Source organism: Mirounga leonina, unplaced genomic scaffold (genome assembly GCF_011800145.1).
Source record: "Mirounga leonina isolate KUSES-001 unplaced genomic scaffold, KU_Mleo_1.0 Mir_115, whole genome shotgun sequence".
In the NCBI taxonomy this organism is placed as follows: Eukaryota; Metazoa; Chordata; class Mammalia; order Carnivora; family Phocidae; genus Mirounga; species Mirounga leonina.
Window position 1 is genome coordinate 82,364,767 of NW_023270268.1, and position 20,637 is coordinate 82,385,403.

At 38.4% G+C, this 20,637-nt stretch overlaps 1 protein-coding gene across 1 annotated transcript in view; it reads right to left on the bottom strand.

The window, feature by feature from the left end:
- The window catches only part of ATP13A5 (ATPase 13A5), a 121,075-nt gene extending 110,527 nt beyond the window's left edge, over positions 1–10,548 (bottom strand). The window contains exon 1 of the mRNA XM_034990734.1: positions 10,489–10,548. Coding sequence (XP_034846625.1) covers positions 10,489–10,548 — 60 coding nt within the window. The remainder of the gene's footprint in view (positions 1–10,488) is intronic.
- Between the last annotated feature and the right edge of the window lie 10,089 nt (positions 10,549–20,637).

Consider the following 20,637-nt stretch of genomic DNA (forward strand, 5'->3'; position numbering starts at 1 on the left):
AGAAAGAAAGAAAGAAAGAAAGAAAGAAAGAAAGAAAGAAAGAAAGAAAGAAAGAAAGAAAGAAAATAAAGAAGCCTCTCAGCATACTAGGAATAGACAGGAACATCCTTCGGCTAACATCATGCTTAATAATGAAATACTGATTACTTCCCCCATGAAGTTACAGGTAAAATAAGATTATCAATAATTACCACTAATATTTAATATAGTACTGAAAGTTTTAACAAGTGCAATAAGACAAGAAAAAGTAACAATACTTATAACAATTGGAGCATAAGAAGTAACAATACTGTATTAATACTTAAAAGTTGCTAGGAGAGTAGATCTTAAATGTTCTCCTCACAAAGAATAAATGGTAATTATGTGAAGTGATGGAAGTATTAGCTAACACTTTGGTGGTAAACATTTCACACTATGTAAGTGTACCAAATCGACATGTTGTACACCTTAAATTTATACAAGGTTGTATGTCAATTATATCTCAATAAAGCTGAGAAAAAAACGTAGAACTCTCGGTATGAATAGATAATATAATTATGCACATTAAGAAATCTGAAAGAATGTACAAATTATAAGAGTTAATAAGTGAATTTGTTGGGGCCTGGGTGGCTCAGTCGGTTAAGCATCCAACTCTTGATTTTGGCTCAGGTCATAATCTGCAGGTCGGGGGATTGGCCCCACCTCAAGTTCAGTGCTCAGCTTGGAGTCTGCTGGAGATTCTCTCTCCCTCTTCCTCTGCCCCTCCCCCTACTCATGCTCTCTCTCTAAAATAAATAAATAAATAAATAAAATCTTTAAAAAAATAAGTGAATTTATCAATGCGTCAATATAGAAAACCAATTTTATTTGTAATAATTTGGAAATGAAGATATCTGTAATATTATCAAGCAAGAAAAAAATCAATATCCTTATAATAGTTCTAACGAAGTTAAACCTCTAAACTGAGAACTCACTTTATTGCTGAAAGCAAAGATCTAAATAAAGGGAGATATATATTAAGTTTGGGGACTAGCCAGGAGCAATCCCATTTATAATCACATCAGACATTTTTTATGGTAATTGATGAGCTGATTCCAAAATTGGTATGGAAGTACAAAGGACCTAAAGTAATCAAGACAATTTTCAAAAAGAACAATTGTGGGGGATTTACACTACCAGAAGTAAAGACTTACTATAAATTCCTAGTAATTATAAACAAACAAACAAAAGAAGGCGGGGGGGGGGGGAGACCAAGAAGAAAGAAAAAAGAAAGAAAAGAAAAACAAAATAGGGAATCCAGAAAGAGACTCAAACATATGTAATCACTTCATTTACAAAAAAAGGAACCACTGCAATTCAGTGGGGGAAAGGATGGTTTGCTCATTAAGTAGTTGCTGGATCAAAATGAATAGTACTAGAAAAATGAGTTCCCCCCCAGTTTACTCCATACACAAAAATTTATTAATAGTAGCACATATGCTTAAATGTGCGGCTAAAACATACATCATCTGAAAGAAAACATAGAAAACATATTTCATGAACTTTAAGTACACAGTATTTCTTAAACAGGAAACAAAAAAGATAAAAAAATGTATGTGATTTTATTAAAATTAAAAGCTTCTGTTTATCAAAAGCCTCTGATGAAAATATTAGCTATGTATGTATATCTGTACCTATATATAAAAAAATCATATTTGGAAAATACAAAAACTACTACAAATCAATTAAAAGAAATATATAGAGTAAAAAATGAGCAGAAGACTGAAATAGGCATTTTACAAAAGAAGATTACTCGTATAGCATTCAAGAAGATGCTCAGTATCATGTCATTAAGGAAATGCAAAATAAAATTACAATGACATATCACAGCCTAGAATAGCCAAGACAATCCTAAAAAAGAACAAAGTTGAAAGACTTACACAACCAGATTTGAGGACTCACTCTAAAATGACACAATGATAAAATGACACAATGATTTGGCCATAGAATAGCTAAAATTAAAAAGACTGAATATACCAAGTATTGGTAAAAATGTGGAGCAATGTTACTCTCATACATTGTTATTGGGAGTGTAAATGGTACAAACGTTTTGAAAAACTGTGTTGCTCAAGATAGAAATATTCTATGAGCTAGTAACTCCATTCTTAGATTTTTACACAGAGAATTGCATATGTTCACAAAAAGATTTGCCCAAGGATATTCATATCAGCTTTATTCATAAGAGCCCCAAACTGGAAACAATCTAAAGGTACATCAACAGGAGAAAAATAAATATTGTGTTTTCCTATAATGGAATACTACAAAACAATTTTAAAAATGAACTTCTAATGCAATCAACAGCATGTATGAATTTCAAAGACATTATACTGAATCAATGAAGTATGGTAAATCAATACACAACTCTATTCGTAGGAAGTTCCAAAATGAGCAAAAATAATTGGTGACAGATGTCATTGAACTGTGCACTTAAGATCAGTGTGCCTTATCGACACCACTGTATGTATATATGCCAATAAAAAGTAAAGGTGGGGGGCACCTGGGTGGCTCAGTCGGTTAAGGGTCTGACTTTGGCTCAGGTCATGATCCCAGAGTCCTGGGATCAAGCCCCGCTTTGGGCTCCCTGTTCAGCAGGGAGTCTGCTTCTCCCTCTGCCCCTCCCCCCTGCTCATGCTCTCTCTCTCTCTCAAATAAATAAAATCTTAAAAAAAAAAAAAGTAAAGGGCGTTGTTTATTAGACACTATTCCAAATAGGTGGGAGTTACTTTAATTACTTTAATGGAGTTAGATTCAGAAAGAGAAAATGACAGCAAAATTTGAGAAGTGAAAAGGGAGAAGAGCAAGAGAAGGAATTTCTGTGGGAAATGGAAGAAAGGTTTGATGACCTAGGAAGACTATAGTTGCCTCCAGGTGTGGATGATTGGGAAGCGCTGGTTTCCACTGAGCAGAGATTAAATCACATCCCTAATAATCAAGAAAAGGGAAGAGGTTTCTGTGAAAGATCCTGCTTATGGTTGGGGATAGCTCAATCAAAATGTCAGATTTTTTTCCCCATCTGTTAAAAAATAAGTAAGTAGATAGATATAAAAGAGCTTATAAATATCAGAATAACTTTCAGAAATATGTAGCTCCTTGAGTAAAGATGAATAGAAACAATATTTTTGCTTCCTTGATAAATTGGCCTCGTAAACCTTAGTAAATTTGCTTTTTGTCATTTCTCAGTTTTCCCAAAGGTTATATGCTAGACATGGGAATTGAGGTTTTGGTTAAAAGAATCATTTGTTAATCTGGCATTTTTTTTTTACAAATACTCTTGGTCAGCTTGCCCATGTTTGTGTAATTTGTGTTTAACACAGTGTATGTTTCCGTTTTGATCAATTAATCTCAAGTATAATCTGAGCGTTCTAAATGATTACTCTTCTGATGCAGTAAGAGTCACTCAGAGTTTTCCAAAGTATTAAATACCCATGGTAAAATCCACTAAGATGTGCAGGGTAGAAGAGGGAGCCAGGAGCAATATGGGTGCTGTAAGAGGAAGATAAGTGGAATCCAGAGGTCTTGTGGATCTAAAGACACTGGGAACAGAGAGAGGGAGGATCAGACTCTCAAACCCACTACACATGGTTCCTTGCAGTCAAGTGGGTTTTGCCACTTCCTAGCTATGTGATCTCGGGATTTAACTTCTCTAAATCTCAGTTTCCATCTCTGTACTTAGGAGACAATAGCACACACCTGGAAGCATAGTTGTGAAGATTAAATAGAGGAGTAAGGTGTTGAACACAAAGGAAGCTTTCAATGTTAGCAGGTGGCTTGGTAATAGGTTCAGCCAAAGGTGGTGGAGAGTTTTCAGTTTTGAGTCACAATATACTGAGACAAGGTTGGTAATGGAAACATGGATCTGTGTTCCGTGGGGTGAGGAGCCCAGATCTGACACCTATTAGTTAGTCGAGTTGAATAGTACAGGGGTTGCACCATCTTAACATAGACTTGAATTGTACTCTCTCTAAGCAGTCCTCTCACTTTTCTGTTTCCCACTAAAATTCTGTATTCCTGATACCAGGAGAGGTACCGTATCTTTAAAGGTCTTTTCCTAGGCCCAAAGTCCAGAGGAAGTAGCCTGGATTAGGAGGAACAATAAAATATGCACATGCCTTTCAACAGAGGTTGTTGCTAAAGGTCACAAATTAGAGCCCTATCCAGGTCTATCAGCAGAGCCTCTTTTATTTATACCCCACCCCATTGCCTTCTAGAAGCTCTCACTTCTGTTCTCTGCTACATCACTGACTAGTTAATGTGATTTGGGTAAATGATTTAAATTCACTAAATTTTAGATTCCTCATGCGAAAAATGCAGCTGGTTGTAAAATGCAACAGAAGTAGTCTGGTGTAGCAGTTAAAAGCTGGGGATATGGCTTGAGAAAATCAGTTCAAATTATTCCTCTACCGCTAACCAGAGGTAAGACATTGGGCAACCTACTGTATTTCTTCTGATGACCCAATTTCCTCTTCCATAAATGAAAATGATAACAATACCTTCCAGGGTTGTTGTGAGAAACTAATGAGTTAATACATGCAAAGCATTTAGCACAGCTCCTGAAACATTTTGAGTATGCAGTATACATTAACAATTAATATTAGCTTGAATAATATACAGTTCAAAAAAATTTCAGTAGATTAAAAGTGGCTAGTCCCACTGGAGTCACTGTGAAACAATTCTACCACAGGCAATATTCAGAACTAAATGCTATTTGGGAAAACCATAACTTGTATTTCTAAAAGTGATTAATCCAATGGCTTAAATGGAATTTTTGCTTTTCACAACAGAGCACCAACTGTCAAAATTAAAATCAAACACAGGCCAAAAAGAAAACTGCTCATCTTTGTAATACATGAAACTGGGAGAAGGACTTTAAGATAAATACTAAATTGATTCAAAGGTTAATTAGCTTAGTAACTATATATATGAGCATGCATACACACACATACACACACACACGCGCACGCACATGCCCCAGTACAAACATCTTCCTTGCACAAGAAGAAAACCGTGTAATAGGAGATCCTCCCTCCCAGCGTGGTGTAACTTTGTATCTGTTACTTAACTGAGCCTCATTTTCTCAGTGTGAAGTATCTGACTGGCTAACTCATAGGGATTAAATGAGAACATACATACATGGAGTAATAGTATATAAAGGGCACTTTTAAGATTATTTTCCTGGGGCGCCTGGGTGGCTCAGTCGGTTAAGCGGCTGCCTTTGGCTCAGGTCATGATCCTGGGGTCCTGGGATCGAGCCCCACGTCTGGCTCCCCGCTCAGTGGGGAGCCTGCTTCTCCCTCTCCCTCTGCCTGCCGCTCTGCCTACTTGTGCTCTCTATCTCTCTGTCAAATAAATAAATAAAAATCTTAAAAAAAAAAAAAATTCTTTTCCTTTTTTTCTTTTTTTAATAGGTAGCTCTTATAGTTCCATCAGAGATGGAACTAAGATTGGCCAAATTCCTTAGGAAAGGAGAGTTACAGGGTGCAGCTTCAGCTAAACATTGTTTCTTCCCAAAATTCTTTTTAGGAGGGATCTTCTTAGTCGTGTGGAACCATCCATAGGCTCTCTGCCTGTCTTTGTTCCGGAATTTCATTGCATCTAGAGCACTAGCTTTTGTGCATGACTTGTCTTGTGAACAGGTGCTTTATCATTTTTGTAAGTCATTTTATTCTTATACTCACCTTTCATGCATTCATCTAAGTATTTGTTGCATACCCACCATGCACAGGCACAGGAGTATGGATCTTTTGGGGTTACAGTCCATAACACATTCAGTTACTCGAACCCACATTCCCACAGCACCAAGTTGTAAAGTACCTACTCAACCAACACAGGACATAAATAACTCTCAGTACTATAATCACCTTCTGTGAATGGCAATGCCAGCTTTTTGCTGTAAAGCATTAGGCTTTTCCATGGGTGGGTGTTCCAATAGCCTTAGAGTAAGTTAGCTTTTCTGGGTAGGCATCAAATGTTTAGTCCCTTGAATCATGGCCAAGGAGATAATATCTCTGAGTCCTTTGATGGGGCAAGAATTCATCGTGTTTGCCTTCTTTTTTTCCAAACAACAATCACATCACCAAGTTTCTATTAATTATTAAATAATATAATAATTATTATAATTATTGATAATATTGATAAATTATTATTTGTAGATCAAAAAATTGAGTCTTAAAGATGTTCAAAATAATTATTGAAATAGTTCAGCATCTTAAATTTTCCCTTATGCTTTTCTTCTGGAATAAGAAAGGCCCTTTCCTCTTTAGCAGTGTGAATCAAAACCCAGTACCGATGAGATGAGTATATTATCACACTCAGCTACACGCATTCCCATAAAGCCAACTACTCTAACAAAAGTGCTAATATGTGGTCTCCCTGTAAGTAAAAGTGTAGTTAAGGACCTTCTTTTGATATGGCTAGGGGTGAAAGAGCAGTAAGTGTGGGTCAAAAGGTAATGAGATGCATGGGCTAATCAGCCGGGACAATTTCTAAAGCCAGAATTCGCCTTAGACCAAGGACATGGGACAACATGGCATGTTCTGTTAAAGTTTATTCCTGGAATAAGAGCATTACCAAACAAGAGCAGTGTCTCAGAGATTATTTGGTTCAAATTGCTTCCTGAAAAAAATAGCTATAGACCATCTTTCGCCAATGAACATCTAGTACTGGCTTAAGATAGGCTACTCACTAACTTACAGGGCTATGCTTTCTCCTGTTGGACAGCTGTGGTGCATTAGTTTTCTATTGCTGCATAACAAACTTAGTGGCTTAAAACAACAGAAATTTATTATCTCACAGTTTCTGTGGGTTAGGAGTCTCATTAGCTGGGTCATTTGCTCAGTGTCTCAAAAAACTGAGATCAAGGTGTCATCTAGGCTGTGTTCCTTCTGGAAATCAAGGGCCTCTTTCAAGATCTCATGTTTATTGGCAGGATTCAGTTGTTTGTAGCTCTGAGATAGAGATGCCCATTCTTCTGCTGGTTGTCAGCCAGAAGTTGCTCTCAGTTCTCAGTTCTTAGAGACGGTCAGAATTCCCACCACACTGAGCCTTCCATCATCAAAGAGGCAATGGAGAAACTCCCTTGGATCAAGCCCCTCTCACACTCTAAATCTAACTTCAGAAAGGACACAATATCTTTTCTGGCCCACCTGATTAGGTGAGGCCCACCCAGACAATCTCCCTTTTGATGAACTCAGCTGAGTCCAAGTTAATTACATCTGTAAAATCCATTTTGCCACATAGCATAACATAAGCACAGGAATTACAGCTTATCATATTTATGGGTTCCACCACACTCAACTGAAGGGAATTACACAACGGCAGGGTCAATGGAGAGTTGTCATGTTAAATTCTGTCACCACAGAAGGTTAGGAAGTTCTCCCATAATGAAAATAAATCAGGCTGGGCTCTACCAACTTCTACTCTGTTCTCCACATCAACCTCTATTGGAAGACAAGTGCCTTGACTGCTCTTTGGGGAACTATTCCCAATGTCTTTTAAATGATTGTTATTTGTGATATCCAGATATCCCTCTAAATACACTATACTTCTTGTATGAATCTTAGAATTAAATATAACTCCCTAGAGGTTTCCTAAATAGTACAGATTATAACAGGACTATTACTTCTTCTATTATGCAGAACAGACTTCTATTGAGACATCCAAGGACTGTTTTGTAGCAATATCATCCTAGCAACTAAAATTCAGCCATAACCAAATAAAGAACTTTAATTGCTTTCTCATGCATAGCTACTAAGCCCAAGTCATTGATATCCCCACCTTCTGTCACCTAGATTGTTATCTCTTTCTCATAATGAGGTGTCAGTTGCAGATTAGATAAGCTTGCCTTCATCCAAGCTGTTAATATAAATGTGACAAAAGACAAGAAAGAGCCAATAGGGCACAATTTTTATTTTCTTATTTAATCCTTTGAGTAGGGTTTGTGTGTGTGTTTTAATGGAAGATGAAGAGTACATGACATTGTTTAAAATAATTTAGATATTCCAAGTTCCTGATTTTTCTTACTAACTCTTCACATACTGTTTTTGTAATTGTAAACCTCAAATGGTTATCACTCCCCAAGTTTAATCAGAGAAAGGGGAAATATTCCCAACCTCAATTTCACCTACTATACACAGTTCTGCATTTTTTAAATTGCACACCATAAGTCCTGACTCCTTGGATGTAAATGAACTCTTTATATTTTCATAGCACTTCCCATATTTCATACGTGGCCCTTGAAAACCTTTTAAGCCAGGAGGGATAAGTGATGTTGTTCTTGGGCAACTAGCAAGGCCCCAAAAGTTGTCCACAGCACATGGTTAGCAGTGGGTCTTTGACTAAAGCCCATATCTGCTGTCTTAGAGTCCAGGAGTCCTCCACTGTTTCCCAGGAAAAAGTTACCATGAAGTGAAGTGCTTTCCTGTCAAATGTGTCCTCCACACCAAGTAGCCATTTTGCCCTCTGGAGCTGCTTCCAGTTGTAATATTGACACTTTAATTTGGTAGGTGTTTGTACAGAGCGGGGGCACCAACCAAATGGTTGGGCTTTGCAACTCATGTGAACACAGCGTCTCTTGTGTCTCAGGGACAGAATCAAGATCATCTTTAGAAAGTAAATGCAGCAAGAATGGCCAAGGAGGATCCTGAAGTAAATGCTAACATTGCACACAGTGTGCCTCCAGACATGCCTGGCTGAGGAGAGATATCTCTGTGATTAAGAGAATTAAAATACTAGGCTGTAAACTTTAAAAATACGCACATAGGGAAAAATAAAGAGCTACCAAAGATTTTCATGAACACTCATCTACACATTGAAATAAACATCAGAACCGGCACAGAATTGTTGAGCAATGAACATAGATAAGGAGGTTTTAGTTCTTTAAATCCCTTCAGTCTGAAGATTGTAAGCACTCTACCATTGTCAAGATCAGCATGGTATAATAATAGAAGCCACTGATGTGAATGCATTTGTAATTTAAATGTCCTAGTGGCCACATTAAAGAAGCAGGTGAAATCAATTTTCATAATATAGTTCATTTAATCCAACATATCCGAATGTTGTCATTTCAATGCGTAACCAATATAAAAATTACTAATGAGATATTTCACTCTTTTTTTTCTTTTACTATCTTCAAAATCTGGTATGTATTTAATACATATAGCACATTTCAGTTTGGTCCAGCTACTTTACTAGAGCTCAAAAACCACATGTGGCCCATGGCTACCTTCTTGGACAGTGCAGGTATAAACGAAATCACTTATTTTCCTTAAGTTAACAAAGAAGGGTATGTGGAGAGAGGGTGGGTGTGGATTTCCCACAGATCTCATGGAGAACTGGAAGGCCAAGCAGGTAACTGACACCCTTCTGCTATGTGAACCATATCCCTTGGGCCCTTTCCCCCTCCGGTGTGCTCTCTCTGTCCCAGCCCCCATGCTCCTCTCTCTTTCTCATTGTCTAGCTGTAGACACGAATGCAGTGTAAACATCATGGAGTGTGAAGGGGAAAGAAGTGGGCTGGATTTCCCGCCTGTCCCTTGTAGATGGAAGACCTTAGGCAAGTTACTTAACCTCCTTGGTCTCACATTTCTTTTCTATGAAATAGGATTAATTCCTTCATCACTGAGTTCCGAGGATCAAATAAAATAAGAAATGTAAACTTGTCAGTCTCAAACAGACACTGTAGTTGTCAAGGTTTTAATGATTTTTTTTTTAAGATTTTATTATTTATTTATTTAAAAGAAAGAGCGCACGAGAGAGAGCATGAATGGGGGTGGGGGGAGGGGGGCAGAGGGAGAGAGAGAAGCAGACTCCCCACTGAGCAGGGAGCCAGATGTGGTGCTCTATCCGAGGATTCTGGGATCATGATCTGAGCCGAAGACAGATGCTTAACTGACTGAGCCACCCAGGCACCCCAAAGATTGTTTTCAAGATGTATAGATGTTTAGTAGAAAAGGTAACAAGGGAAAAGAGAAAAATTTTTTAAAAACATGTGCTAAATTCCAGGCCACACTGCTCTTTTTTCAGTACTTGATGCTTAAAACCTCTCTATGCTGCCAGCATAACTTCAGCCCAAAGCACACTGAGCTTAAGTTATACAGATATACCAAAAACATAAGAATTTTTTTTAAAAGTTTGTTTTTGCCTGAGTTTGCCCAATTACATGACCCAGATGATAAGGGGGAGACACCTCAATGAGCACCATGTGGGGTACACTGTACAAATGAATACAAAATGTCCAAGAAGGAAGGTTCATTTGGTCTGATGCATATGAGGGTGGCAAGAACTCCATCATCTAGAAAACACAATTTTCTCAGCCCCTGAAATTTCCCCAACTATAAAATCATGCCCTTAGATCTCAGGGAGCTTTACCATACTTAAACCTCTGCAGATGCTAAAGCCAGCCCCAATATAGTAGCACCTGCCCACAGCCTCAGGTACTTTGAGAAGACTGTAATCACAAAAAAGGAAGACTCACCAGTTCATTCTCCTCTCCTTGGTTGAGCAAAGCCCGGTGGTCCTTACTTTTCTCTTCCATCTAAACCAGACTTCTTAGTGGTTTCCCTCCAGGATAATTCTTCGGGGAAAGCCAAAACCAGTTGGGGCTTATGTGAACTCAGAACAGTCACTACTTGTCACTGCTGTTCTTAGGTGCTTTTAAAAATCTCTTAGAACATACCTCACCTATTAGGTTAACAAAGAAAAGAGAGGAAATACTCTCCTCGGCCACAGGATTGGTCTATTAATCTATCTGCTTGTGTTTCTTTTTTTTTTTTTCCCCTCCCTCGTGTTTATTTGTTGAGTTAGATGTGAACGCCTCTAGACTTAAGTTGTTAAACCAGAAAGACAAATAATTTCCTGTGCTGTCCATAAATGTCTCAGCTAATGAATAAGAATGGCCACTTTAATAAAAACCCAAGACAGGGGTACCTCGGTGACTCAGTTGGTTAAGCGACCAACTCTTGATTTTGGCTCAGGTCATGATCTCAGGGTCATGAGATTGAGCCATGTGTGGGGCTCCACACTCAGCGCAGAGTCTGCTTGTCCCTCCCCCTCTGCTCTTCTCCACACTCTCTCTCTCTCAAATAAATAAATAAAATCTTAAAAAAAAAAAAAACCCAACCCAAGACAAAAAGATTAACCAGTGAGAGAGGAATAAAAACCCTGTGGACTTTGGGAAAGTAATGGACATGTTGGGGTGACAGTGAGAATTTAAGGAAGGGGGGTTGGCTCATGACCGGGAATGTAGCAATCATTTTGGAATCAGAAAAACCTGAATTCTAATCCCTGCTCTACTAATGACCCTGGACAGATCACTTAAAATCTGAATTGTAGGTTTCTAATATGTAAAATATCAATAATAATTATAGAGTTGATATGAGGGTCTAAGATGATATTTGTAAAAAATCAACTATAGCACCTGTCATACTCAATAAAAGATAGATAGATAATCATCACCACCATCATCATAAACCTAATCGAAAGGATTAGGGAGTTTTTTAAAAAGGAAGTTTTTTAAAAAATAAACTAGAATAACAATAATTTGATTACTTTCACTTTCTCTTTTTAGTTTATAAAAAGTTTTCAGATAAGCATATCATGCAGGAGAAATGAGAAAAGCTGATTATTAGGGATATCATATAAATTTCCACTATTATATAATCACCAGTGAATTTGATATTTTTATCAAAAAAATACCCTGGGATCCATTCAAGTGCTGGTTTATTTGTTTCCAATAAAGGCTTTTATCTTTTTTTTCTTTTTATTGCGTCCAGCCCACTGAGCAAAATTCTTGCCACTTTCACCATGGAAGAAAACTTACTGGGAATTAAGACTACTGAGAATGATACTTGACTCTTTCTACTGAGAGGGAGAGTTATTGGTTGCCTTGAGGGGAAACTAGTGCTACTTTGACGTTTAGAAGAATCCAGTGTGCTCCCTGGTCCAGGAGGAAGTGGATGATGAAAGTAAACAGACAGTTTTTCATGCCAGAGAGGAGGCTACTGAGGTGCCCACACTAAAGAAACTATGTCATCACAAATGTTGCATTTTAAGTATCTGCAATCAAAGATAGAGCTCAAATTTGGAGAAAGGAATCTTGAGTTTTATTAAAATCTAATTAAAGACTTGAGGAGAAGTGCTCATTCACTTCTTACCCATCAACTATTCACTCATATTTCTGGCTAACAGAACATCTCTTTGTCTGGGCAGTCTGACTTCAGCTAAAGCACCAGGATGAATCATGATTGACCTAAGAGTGGGCATGTGACCCAGTTTTCAACAATAAGATTCAAAGGAAGGACAATTCAGGGCAGAGGTTTTCTGGAAAAGATTATCCTATTTTTTAAAATTATCCTATTGATGAAAGAGAGAGAATAACTTATTTTCTACCCATGCCAATGATGTGGAGTAAGGGACAAAAGAGCTTAGATCCTTATGATACCACTAAGCCATGGCCCTAAGCCTGGGACTACTAACTCTAGACATCTATCTAATACATAATGAGATGTTCTTAATAAAACTGCTCCTGGGGCGCCTGGGTGGCTCAGTTGGTTAAGCGACTGCCTTCGGCTCAGGTCATGATTCTGGAGTCCCTGGATCGAGTCCCATATCGGGCTCCTTGCTCAGCAGGGGGTCTGCTTCTCCCTCTGACCTTCCCCCCTCTCATGTGCTCTCTCTCTCTCATTCTCTCTCTCAAATAAATAAATAAAATCTTTAAAAAAAAAAAAAAAAAAAACTGCTCCTGTTTGTGGTTTCTGCTACTTATAGACCAAAGACACAAAATATAACACTCATCAAAACTTTGTTCAACACTTACTCAGCAATTACATGTTTAACAACAGATATTCCAGACACTTTGCTAGCCCCTTGGGATTCAGTGGAAAAAAGGAAAGTCATTACCCTGAGGGAATTTACAGTTGCATGGGAGAGTCAGGCAAGTAACAGCCTCTTAAATAGGAAGGATCTAGAACTCAGACTGAATGAGACAAGAACAGCTTCCTGAAGGAAATGACATCTATGCTGACATCTCAAAGCTGAGCAGAAACTAACCAGGTGGAAGGAATGGAGGATAGTGGTGGGTTATGAGCACAACTAGACCAGAGAACAGAACAGAATTTGTGAAAAGGTTCAAGAGATATGAGAAAATATAGCCTGTATAGTGTATCAAGAGAAATCAAAGTAAGACTTGAGAATAGAGGGAAAGAAGGGAGGCACTGAGCAATGATGATGGAGATGTGAACAGAGGTGTGCCTGGCCACTAAGAGCTTGTACACCAGGCCAAACTGTTAGTCCATTCTTTGGGGGAGGGGGGGTGTAGGGTTTTTTTGTTTTGTTTTGTATGTGGATAGAGGGCTTTCTCTACTCACCGAGCCCAAGACCTTAGCTTCTTTCTACTGATGACCAATACTCTTTCAGTTAAATATGAACTCTTCTAATAATCACAACTGTTCACAATGCCTCACAGGTAATGAGCTTTCCAACCCCAGAGGTGTGCCTGCTGACATTTGGCCTATTCACCATACAGATAATTAAGTTATTAGGTCAAAGTTTGTATTAGATAATCTTGAGGTTCTGTAAGTATGGAGCACTTGCTTCAGCCACCAGAGGATTTGCTCTGCAGAGAAAATAATAACGTCTGCTTTAATCCCTACCTCCTAGAGGATCTGCAACAGATATTAAAGGTCAAAGGATCTACTTTCAGATGTCGATAAGCAAGATAATGCCAGTCACACCCCCATGGCTTAGTCAGCCCCCTTCCACAGGTGGAAGACTCACCAATTGTGTTTATGTATATAGCAGGGGGGTGGGGATGTAGGAGTGGGCGATGAGGAAATGATGAAAGGGTCTCTTGTGGGAGAAGCAGCCTCAACATTGGTGGGAATGGCTTCCTCTAGACTGCTCAGTCATAGCACTCAGGAGATTGTAACTTAAGTTGGGACTCTCCAGATCTTTTCTATCTGAAGAGACCAGATTCTTGATCTCCTGACTGAAAGCAAAACTCAGTGCATCCTGGTGAACCCTGAAGGTAAACTCCTTATTAATGAGAAGAAGTTGTCAGCACCATATGCCATAAGGTAGGGTCTCCAGAGGCAGGAGGGGAGGAAGGAGCAGAATGATGAAATGTAAAAGAAAAGGAGTGAAATGCTTACCTCACACAGGGGCCTGAAGAACTGATCCCCCCGCAGAACCCTAGTCTTAGACCTTACAAGGCCTTACTATTTAGACTGTTTGCTTCAGCTCTGGAGGAAATAGGATCTAGCTTCTTTTTTATTTTTAATTTTAATTTTAATTTTTTTAAAATTTTTTTGTTTTTAAAATTCTTGATTTATTTTTGTTTATTATTATTATTATTACTATTATTATCTAGCTTCTTTTAATGAGCAGACCAAAACACACCTAGGATCTAGCTTCCCTTTCTTTTGTTTGTTTGTTCTGTTTTGTTTTGTTTTGATCTAGCTTCTTTTAATGAGCAAACCAAAACACACTAAGATCTAGTTTCCTTTCTTTTGTTTTTTTGTTTTGTTTTGGTTTTGGTTTTTGGTTGGTCTGTTTGTTAGTTAATATAGCCATTACTCTTCTTAATATAGCCATTACTCTCAGGAGCAGGAATACGGTAGGCTTTACTAACAATTACACACACAAATAAAAAACAGTCACCCAGATATAATGACAAGATGGAGGGATTTGCTTAAAAAAAAGAACAGGAAGAATTCACAGTCAGGAGTTTAATCAATACAGACGCAAGTAAGATTTAACCAATACAGATACAGGTTATTTATTTATTTATTTATTTTGAAGATTTTATTTATTTATTTGACAGAGAGAGACACAGTGAGAGAGGGAACATGAGCAGGGGGAGTGGGAGAGGGAAAAGCAGGCTTCCTGCTGAGCAAGGAGCCTGATGCAGGGTTTGATCCCAGGACCCTGAGATCATGACCTGAGCCGGAGGCAGATGCTTATAACGACTGAGGCACCCAGGTGCCCCCAGATACAAGTTATTTAAAACAATAATTATAAGGGTACTACCTGGGATTAAGAAAAGTGTTGAAGATACTAGAGAATCCCTTACTCCAGAGATAAAAAGAACTAAAAACTAGTCTGGCCAAAATAAGAAATGCTCTAACCAAAATGCAAAACAGAATGGATGAAATGACAATGAGGATAGATGAAGCAGAGGAACAAATCAGTGATATAGAAGATAAAATTATGGAAAATAATGAAGCTGAAAAAAAGTGGGAAAGAAAGCTATTGGATCACCACTGTAGACTTAGGGAAGGTGGAGAATCCTTAAAGCATAATAACATTCATATCATAGGTATCCCAGAAGAAGAAAAAGAAAAAGGATCAGAAGGTTTATTTGAGCAAATTATACCTGAAAACTTCCCTAATCTGGGGATGGAAACAGACATCAAAATCCAAGAAGCACAGAGATCTCCCATTAAATTCAACAAAAGCTGACCATCACCAAGACATATCATAGTAAAATTCACAAAATACACAGACAAGGAAATAATCCATAAAGCAGCAAGGGAAAAAAGTCCTTAACCTACACAATGACAGATGAGGTTGCAGCAGATCTGTCCATAGAAACTTGGCAGGCCATAAGAGAGTGCAACAATATATTCAATGTGCTGAATGGGAAAAATATGCAGCCAAGAATACTTTATCCAGCAAGGCTGTCATTCAGAATAGGAGAAATAAAGAGTTTCCCAGACTAACAAAAACTAAAACCGTTTGTGACTACTAAACCAGCCCTGCAAGAAATATTAAAGGGCACTCTGTGAGTGGGGTAAAAAGACCAAAAGCAACCAAGATTAGAAAGGAATAGAGAACATCACCAGAAACACCAACTTTACAGGTAACACAATGGCATTAAATTCATATCTTTCAATAATCTCTCTGAATGTAAATGGACTAAATGCTCCAATCAAAACACATAGCGTATCAGAATGGATAAAAACAAGACCCATCTATATGCCATCTACAGAGCTATAGACAATGTTGCCTCCCTACAGGAGACGCACTTTAGATCTAAAGACACCTGCAGATTGAAAGTGAGGGGATGGAAAATGATCTATTATGCTAATGGACATCAAAAGAAAGCTGGAGTTTGGTGCCTGGGTGGCTCAGTTAGTTAAGCATCTGACTCTTGACTTCAGCTCAGGTCATGGTCCCAGGGTCGTGAGATCAAGCCCTGCATTGGGGTTTGATTCTCTCTCCCTTCTCTCTCTGCCTCTCCCCCCCACTACCATCCCCTTCACACTCTCTCTCTCTCTAAAAGGAAGAAGAAAGAAGAAAGAAAGAAGAAAGAAAGAAAGAAAGAAAGAAAGAAAGAAAGAAAGAAAGAAAGGAAGGAAGGAAGGAAGGAAGGAAGGAAGAAAGTAGGAGTAGCCATACTTATATCAGACAATCTAGATTTTAAACCAAAGACTGTAACAAGCAATGAAGAAGGGCATTATATCATAATTAAGGAGTCTATCCATCAGAAAGGTCTAAAAATTGTAAATATTTATGTCCCCAACTTGGGGGCACTCAAATATATAAATCAATTAATAGCAAACATAAACTCATTGATAATAATACAGTAATAGTAGGGGTCTTTAACACCCCACTTAGAGCAATGGACAGATCATCTAAGCAGAAAATCAACAAGGAAACAATGGTTTTGAATGACATACTGGACCAGATGGACTTACAAACATTTTCAGAACATTTTATCCTAAAGCAACAGAATACACATTCTTTTCAAGTGCACATCCCACATTCTCTAGGATAGATCACATACTGGGTCACAAATCAGTCCTCAAAAAGTACAAAAAGATCAAGATCATACCATGCATATTTTCAGACCACAATGCTATGAAACTTGAAGTCAACCACAAGAAAAAATTGGGGAAGACACGAAATACATGGACATTAAAGAACATCCTACTAAAGAATGAAAATTAAAGAAGAAATAAAAAAAAATACATAGAAACAAATGAAAATGAAAACATGACAGTCCAAAACCTTTGAGATACAGCAAAGGTGGTCCTAATAGGGTAGTATATTGCAATACAGGTCTACCTCAAGAAGCAAGAAAATTTCAAATACACAACCTAAGCCTATACCTTAAGGAGCTAGAAAATAAACAGCAAATAAAGCCTAAAGCCAGCAGAAGAAGGGAAATAATAAAAATTAGGGCAGAAATAAATGATATAGAAACAAACAAGCAAAAATCCTCAATAGAACAGATCAACAAAACTAAGAGCTAGGTCGGGATGCCTGAGTGGCTCAGTCGGTTAAGTGTCTGCCTTCAGCTCAGGTCATGATCCCAGGGTCCTGGGATCGAGTCCCACATCGGGCTCCTTGCTCAGCAAGGAGCCTGCTTCTCCCTCTGCCTGCCTCTGTCTCTCTCTCTCTGATAAATAAATAAAATCTTAAAAAAAAAAAAAACAAACTAAGAGCTAGGTCTTTGAAAGAATTAATAAAATTGATAAACCCCTAGCCAGACTTATCAAAAAGAAAAGATAAAGGACCCAAATAAATAAAATCACAAACAAAAGAGAAGAAATCACAACCAACACCACAGAAATACAAACAATTAAAAAAGAATACTATAAAAAATTATATGCCAACAAACTGGACAATCTGGGAGAAATGGACAAATTCCTAGAAACATACAAACTACCAAAACTGGAGCAGGAAGAAAAAGAAAATTTGAACGAACACAAAAATTGAATCAGTAATCAAAAATCTCCCAACAAACTGAAGTGCAGAGCCAGATGGCTTCCCAGGGGAATTCTACTAGACATTTAAAGAAGAGTTAATACTTATCCTCTCAAACTGCTCCAAAAATAGACATAGAAAGAAAACTTCCAAACTCATTCTATGAGGCCAGCATTACCTGGATTTCAAAACCAGACAAAGACGAACTAAAAAGGAGAATTACAGGCCAATATCCCTGATGAACATGGATGTAAAAATTCTCAACAAGATACTAGCAAATCTGAGGCACCTGGGAGGCTCAGTCAGTTAAGCATCTGCTTTTGGCTTAGGTCATGAACTCAGGGTCCTGGGATGGAGCCCCTGCTCAGTGAGGAGTCTGCTTGTCCCTCTCTCTCTGCCTCTCCCCCTACTGGTGCACACTCTCTCTCTCTAAAATAAATAAATAAAATCTTTAAAAAAAAAAGATACTAACAAATCCAATCCAACAGTACATTAAAAGAATTATTTGCCACAATCAAATGGGATTTATTCCTGAGCTGCAGGGGTGGTTCAGTATTCACAAATCAATTAACATGATACACTACATTAATAAAAGAAAGGACAAGAACCATACAATCCTGTCAATAGATGCAGAAAAAGCCTTTGACAAAATATACCATCCATTCTTGATAAAAATACGAAAAAGAAAAAAATATATATTATTTAATATATGGCTTTAAAATATGATAGGGGATGAATCAAGTCCTTCTTTGTTTTCCCACTTTTAAAAATTGACTTAAAATAATTTTTGTCAGAATCTAAGACTTTGCCAATTACAGTGACTATGTAGATTGATTAAAGAAATCAAGATATTAAGTTTTTGTATTCATTAATATGATATATGTTCTCCTTTATTTACTTTTTTATTTTTTTATTACTTTTAATTTTCTTTATAAAAAAACAACAATGTTGGTTAGAAAATAAACATAGACACTAGAGTGGTCTTTCACTGGATTTTGTGTGTATAATTATGCCAGTAAAAAGAATTTAAAAAAATAAAATAGGGAGCAAGATGGCAGAGGAGTAGGAGACCTGGATTTCATCTCCTCTCAGGAATTCAGCTGGATAGGGATCAAACCATTCTGAACACCTACAAACCCAACAGGAGATCGAAGAAAGGAATAGCAACAACTCTCTGAACAGAAAAACGACCACTTTCTGGAAGGTAGGACGTGCGGAGAAGTGAATCCGCCGCGATATTCGGGAGGATAGACGGCGGGGGAGGGGCCTCCGTCGGCCGCTTCTGGCAAGTGATAGAACCACGGAGCACAAAATCGGAACTTTTAAAAGTCTGCTCCGCCGAGGGACGTCACTCTGGTGGCTAAGCGGGGGGTGGAACCCTCCGGGACAGTGTGGGCTCAGGACCCTCGGGGTCACAGAAAGACCGGGGGTGCCTGAGTGCGGCCAAGCTCCCAGGTAAAGGAGAGGGGAAGCCGGCTGCAGAGGCGGAGCCCAGGCGCGGGCTCTCAGCTCGGGGTGGCCATAAACCGTGATCCGGGCACAGTCGGGCCCCTGCTCCTCCAGCAGGGACCCAACAAGCGGCAGATCCGGGGAGACTCACCTTCCTCCCCCGCGCGGGAGGGCACCGCAGGGATCTGCTGGGTTTGGAGACTCCACACGGGGTCGGGTGCCAGAGATAGAAAAGCACGGTCACAGGCCGGGTGAGCACAGAGTGCGGCCGGAGAGCGGGGAGACGGGAGTGACTGACGGCTTTTCTCGGGGGGCTCACTGAGGAGCGGGGCCCCGAGTTCTCGGCTCCTCCGGGGCGGAGATTGGGAGGCCGCCATTTTCACTCTCCGCCTCCAAAGCTGTACGGAAAGCTCACAGGGAACAAAAGCCCCGGAGAGCAAACCCGAGCAGATTACTTAGCCGGGAGGGGGCAAGGGCGGGGCAATTCCACCTCTGGCAGAGACATTTGGAAACCACGGCAACAGGCCCCTCCCCAGAAGATCAGCGAGAACAGCCAGCCAAGACCAAGTTTACCGAACAATGAGAACGGCAGAACTCCAGCGCTAGGGGACTACTGCACATAGAATTCACGGCTTTTTTACCATGATTCTTTAGTCTTTTAAAGTTAATTTTTTTTAATTGTCTTTTTGTCTTATTATTTCTTTTTGAATTTTTCTTTTTCCCTTTTTCAACCAACATCTTATCAATCCCTTTTAAAAAAAAAAAAAAAACATTTTTATTTTTCATTTTTAGAGTCATATTCTATTCCTTCATAGTAGTTACCCATATTTTTGGCTTACATATATAAGTTGTTCTCTCTTTAAAATTTTGAGATAGTTTCTTCTAACAGATTAAAATATACCCTAAATCTCTAGTATATGGTGCTTTCTATTCCCCTGCCTGATCACATCCTCTCCCTTTTTTTTTCTCTTTTTCTTTTTTCTTTTTTTAAATCCTCTTCTTTCTTTTTTCAAACAACTTCTTATCAATTCCTTTTATAACATTTTTTATAATTTCCATTTTTACAGTCATATTCCATCCCTTCATCATATCAACCCTTATTTTTGTACATATATAAGTTTTTCTTTCTTTAAAATTTTGGGAGGCACTTTCTTCTAAAAGACCAAAATACATCCCAAATCTAGTGTGTGGCACTGATCTATATACCATATAGATCATATTTGATCACATTCTGGTTTTCCTTTTGTTGTTGTTGTTTTGTTTTGTTTGTTTTTGTTTTTATCTCTATCTTTTTTTTTTTTCTTTTTCTTTTTTCTCTCTTTCCCTTTCTTATCCCACTGCTTCAGGTCTTTTCTGATTTGTTTAGAGTATATTTTCTGGGGACGTGGTTATATTGCTAGCATTTTGTTCTCTCATTAATCTATTCTCCTCTGCACAAAATGACAAGACGGAAAAAATCACCTCAACA